Below are 4,970 nucleotides of genomic sequence, written 5' to 3'. Positions count from 1 at the left end.
GAGACGTTGTTGAGAATAATAGCGTTTGTTATCGAGCGACTGTTGAAATTAAGTGTATCGCAAAGTTGTATTCAGAGAGAATAAACCAGTTTTATTTAAGAAAGGACTTGTGTCGCTAAAGTTTCGTAGGAACGAATTTACGGAAAATTAACTAACGAACGGAGACGTAACATTATTTATGTGATTACGAATCTTTTGGTATTTTGGGCATGCCTTTATAACTAGCGGCATGTGGACCCTGGCAGTTAGCGCATTTCATTTTACTTCTTCGCGTTGTTTGGGACAGTTTTCGACTTCATGAGGTCCGGCGCATTTACATGCCGTGCATTAACTGTGCAGTTAGGTTATGAACGACCGAATTTCTGGCAATTGAAACAATGCAGTACTAACCTAAGGGAAGGGGGTTGGCGGGTTCGGTTCTGTACGTTCGAAAGAACAGTGTACAGCCATTCGAAGGTAGAGACTCATATTCATCTTTAGCCTCAAGGCTGACTTTTACTAGTGGTGTTTTTGTTTGGTTTTGAATGATGCGATTAGTTCTACTCTCTTTGGTGTGAATCCTGTCGCAACCAGCTCATCTAAGATTTCTTTGTCATCAATGTAGAGTTGTATGTTTTTAATTATTAGTGTGTGGAGCTGGAGCGTGGTGCTGGGAGTGTGAATGGAGGTATTACCAGCAGAAACGTTTTGATGCCAGTGGGCCAGAATGTACGCATAATATTTGGGCTCATTGCATTTAATTACCAGACCTGCTTTAGGAAGATAGTTAGCGTGTTTTTTTGTGTGTGGAGTTTGGAGGATGGTTACCTTCATTTGTCACCTTCCTCTCGATTTCTTCTTTTTGACTGCAATGAAACCGTAATTATCTTCAGCGTGGGTGTCAGCGTTTATGTTGGATTCAAATGAGGATCTAGCTAAAGAGTAGCAAGAATCCGTCTTAAAGTCCGAGAGAATCGTGTTTGGGATAGATCCGACGGAAACAGCGTTGGTTTCAGCCCAGGCGAGAAGGGCTTGAATCTCGGCATGGTCAAGAGCAGCACTCGTTGACCGCGTAGTAACGCCCATAGTTGACGTCGTCGGTTGTGGCATTGCTTCGTTGATTGTGGCTCTAAGAAGGGCCGTGGTATCCAACTAGAAAAAACGAAAAAGATAAAAGAACAAAATTAGTTCGTTGCGACACAAACGGAAATTCGAGCCAATACCAAACGATAGATTTACACGAGGGCGCTCTATTACACTCGCGAAACGGGTGATACTAACGCACTTGCGCATGACAATAATTAAGACATCCAAATTATGAAGTTACGGTTGCGTACTATGTGTTAAACAACATACGTTACTGTTAGGTAATATTAATGCTATTTTTTTCGTGATCATGCTAAACTGCTGATTATTTCATTTAGTAAAAGTAACTTTATTTGTTTACCTGTTTTAATTCATAAATAATAATTAATATTACTTCCATTTTTCAGTTTCATTTGGTAAACGGTTACCATGCGAGTTATAATTACGATTTAGAAATGTTACTGTTAACCCTATTACTATTAGTATTACTAAGTATTTCTTTTACTTTTAGTATTACTATTACTTCTAATTTAAGCAAGTTGTCACCACAACAAGTCAAAATCTACCTACACGGAATATTTAAATTTGAAAAGAAATCAATATTTGTCTTAATTTGTGTGAAGAAAACCCACCGTGAATGTTCACGTAAGTTCAAATATTAAAGTAAAACTAAAAGTAAAAATATATTTTGTTGAAATCTTGTAGGCATTTAGGCAATTCATTGGGAATTATGATTTGAGTAAACCTGTAGAATAATATCTTGTCCTTTGATTTTGAATAAGAAAGAGGTTATTGGGTGTTTTCTTTAAAATAATTTGTCTGTTTAAATAAGAAATTTATTATTGGTTGTTTACTTTAGAATATATTCTTGTCTTAATGTCTTGTATGTGAATCCAAAATATTGAACAACATGTAATGAAACTGCCTTTCTAAGTTTCTTTAAAAATTTTTTCAAAATTTTTTGTTATAGAATCTAATATAAAATATGTTGATTTAAATAGTTTTAGCACTGTTTACATACATAACAAAATTTGATATGTTAGGTTTACTAATTATATATTCATGTTGTAAATTAGTGAAGTTTATATGTAATGATAACAGTAGTTGTTTTTTCTATTAACCCTTTCAAATGTTGTTTGATTTTAGAACATATCTGTTCAAGTGAAAATGGAACATCCTGGTGATCTGCTACAGGATGATGTTATATCAAAGTTCAGTTACAGTGATGATGAGGATCAGGATAGTTCACACTGTAATGTTATGAATGTGAAAACAGAAACTGAATATCAAAGAGATTTTGAATCTGATTTAGAAAGAACATCTGGTAAGTACAAACATCTTCTAAAACTTATGTTTGTTAATACTGGCTTAACACCATACAGACTTGGTGTGTCTGATCTTGTAACCCTAACTTAAATCCAAGTTTCCTTACTCTTATTATGTTTTCGTATTTTTGTGAAATTCAGTAAAGATTGCTAAATCTTTTATGTACAAAAAAATAAATTTTTCAATTAAATATCTTTATTGAACATTTCCCATGAATATATGTAGTCAGTGTGTTGACTACTCACAAGTGTAGGGATTTTTTTTGTTAAGATTAAAAATACTTTCTTCATCTTAAAATTGTCAAATTCCATTTCAGTAATCTCTAGTATGCTAAATAAACATTAAAGTTTTCAGTAAAATTATATTTTATCTGTTGTTTTCTTTACCAGGACTTTATAAGAAATCCATCAATTTGACCAACCTTTCACCTATATCTGACTAATAATCCTGCACTAGTTGTAAATCACTTGGTGAAGTGTTGCTTATGTTACTGTATTGAATACATAACCTGTGAACTGCTCACAAGCATACCTCATGAAGAATTGTTATTAATATTTTTCATCATATTACTTAATCTAATCTAGAAAGTTCGTAATTTTTATATTTTATACTTTTTTAATGATAAATATAGAATATACATGAAAACAAGAAATATATCACTATTAAACACATTACAGATTCTGCTCGATGGAGAATGTTGCCTGTTCAGGTATACTGATATCCAAAATCCACACTGTATGACCTAACAAGTGTGCCCGGCTCACTGTTGAGATGGAATGTACCACAAGACCACTAGTAGGTTCATCCTTGCAGTATATTGCTTCACAAAAATGTTCATGTGAGACCATACATTAATAGTCTACATGACTGAAGTACAAAAGGATAGTTGTCCACCCCTTACATTCCTTGGATTGTTGGAATCAGGAATCGCCTGCTTTTCACAATATAATTTCATAGTCACCCACTTCACTTTCTCTGTTGATGCATTCCTCTGGACTCTCCAATGCATTTTGTCCCCTCTTTTTCCAGTGGACTATGGGAGTCCTTACCACTAACCAATTCCTAGCTCCTGGGGTGGTGGACCATGGAGGACTCCTCCCAAGTGTGCACAATTCAACTCAGTGAAGAGTACAGAGGTGGTAGTCTGCCTATGTAGAAGGCGTGACTATCTTCCTGCTGTGGGTATGATGTTATATGCCACATGCTGCAGGTCTGAACTGGATTTTTCCATCTATTTTTCAATTAACCCTTCCAGTTGGGAACCCTCTCTTTCACTGCCATCTGTATATTGCTTGGAGCTGGACCAGCCAACATAATTCCTCACATGTGAGCAGGCTGAAATGCTCATCCTACTGTCGACTGCATGGTTTTCGACTGGAGTTAACCCTCCACTTTACATTTCCATCTTCCTGCCATTGTTCATATGTACATTCCTCGGGTTTATTACTGTGGGTTGTGATGGATTTTCACCCATGATGGATTAGGTACTCGGAACCGAGGCTCCTTTTTCCTTCTGGTTCTTAAGTCTGAGGTGAATGGTTGAGGACCTTCCATGGGCCAGTTTATTAAATCCTGGTGCCTCTGGTTTGGACTGGAGTTGACTTCCTGTCCACTGTGCACATATTCCACTTCCATGTTGATTTGGCTCCAAATGGGTGAAGAGTAGACCTGGTTCAGTTATGGTGGAGTCTCCCATGTTTCCTTTACATAGAGATGCCACACTCCATGGCTGCTCTTCAGATGTATTTGCAGGGTACTCATATATGTATATTTACACCTGTCCCTCCTGAGGGATTCTAGTTGTGACTGTGAGAAGAGGTAAGTGACCATAATGGAAGTTAATATTTTCCTGCATTGAAAATATATTTCCAAAAGATACCTCTTCTCACATTTCCCACCCATCCTCCCCACTTTCGGTGTCAATATTTTTATGGTGCCTGATCTCAATGTGAAGATTGGGTTGAAATGAATAGAGGGAGTTAGCTGCAGTAGGAGGGTTTGTGTCACTCCTATTGGTAGAGGATTGTCACATGCTATAACTCTTTTAACACTGGCTCGAGTTGTGCTTATTATAGTTTTCGTGCTATAACTTTTAAATTGGTAAGCGACTGTTAATGAAATTTGACAGTAAACATTACAAAGTTTTCATATGCAAAATATCTAATTTTTTTTTATTAATTCTTAAGGTTTGTTTTTCTAATGTCTTTTTTATTTTCACATCTTGCCTATCTATCATGCAAAGTAATTTTCATTCTAGCATTAAAAATACTTTTATGCATCAGAAAAGTTTGAAATTTCACAAGTGAAATCTTTATAATGTCTAGATAGTTATCAAACTATATATTTTATCTGTTATTTTCAGTAACGAATCTCTGTACAGGTTTGGTAAATTTGACTGATTTCGCAACTGTCACAAAAAAATTAGGAATGAACATAAATTATGCCTCTTTCATTCTAGAATGAACACAAAGTATAACACGAAAACAAATATGTTTAGACGAAATAGCTTAAATCTCATAACATTATACATTTATTTATATTTATTATTTTTATTATATTGACCTTTCACCCGTGCCTGG

The 4,970-nt window shown here is 35.4% G+C and overlaps 1 protein-coding gene across 2 annotated transcripts in view; it reads left to right on the top strand.

The window, feature by feature from the left end:
• The first annotated feature begins 1,275 nt into the window (after window positions 1–1,275).
• Window positions 1,276–4,970, top strand: part of LOC106467873 (gastrula zinc finger protein XlCGF17.1-like) — a 7,493-nt gene continuing 3,798 nt past the window's right edge. Inside the window, exons 1-2 of one of the 2 annotated variants that reach the window (XM_022396081.1) lie at window positions 1,276–1,346; window positions 2,212–2,389. In XM_022396081.1, the coding sequence (XP_022251789.1) occupies window positions 2,233–2,389 (157 nt within the window). In that variant the 5' untranslated portion in view covers window positions 1,276–1,346; window positions 2,212–2,232. Of the gene's footprint in view, window positions 1,347–1,393; window positions 1,711–2,211; window positions 2,390–4,970 lie in introns of those variants that run through there. The other variant, XM_022396082.1, reaches the window with a different exon arrangement.

This window comes from Limulus polyphemus, unplaced genomic scaffold (genome assembly GCF_000517525.1).
Source record: "Limulus polyphemus unplaced genomic scaffold, Limulus_polyphemus-2.1.2 Scaffold2774, whole genome shotgun sequence".
In the NCBI taxonomy this organism is placed as follows: domain Eukaryota; kingdom Metazoa; phylum Arthropoda; class Merostomata; order Xiphosura; family Limulidae; genus Limulus; species Limulus polyphemus.
This window is presented reverse-complemented; position numbering and strand designations above follow the sequence as displayed.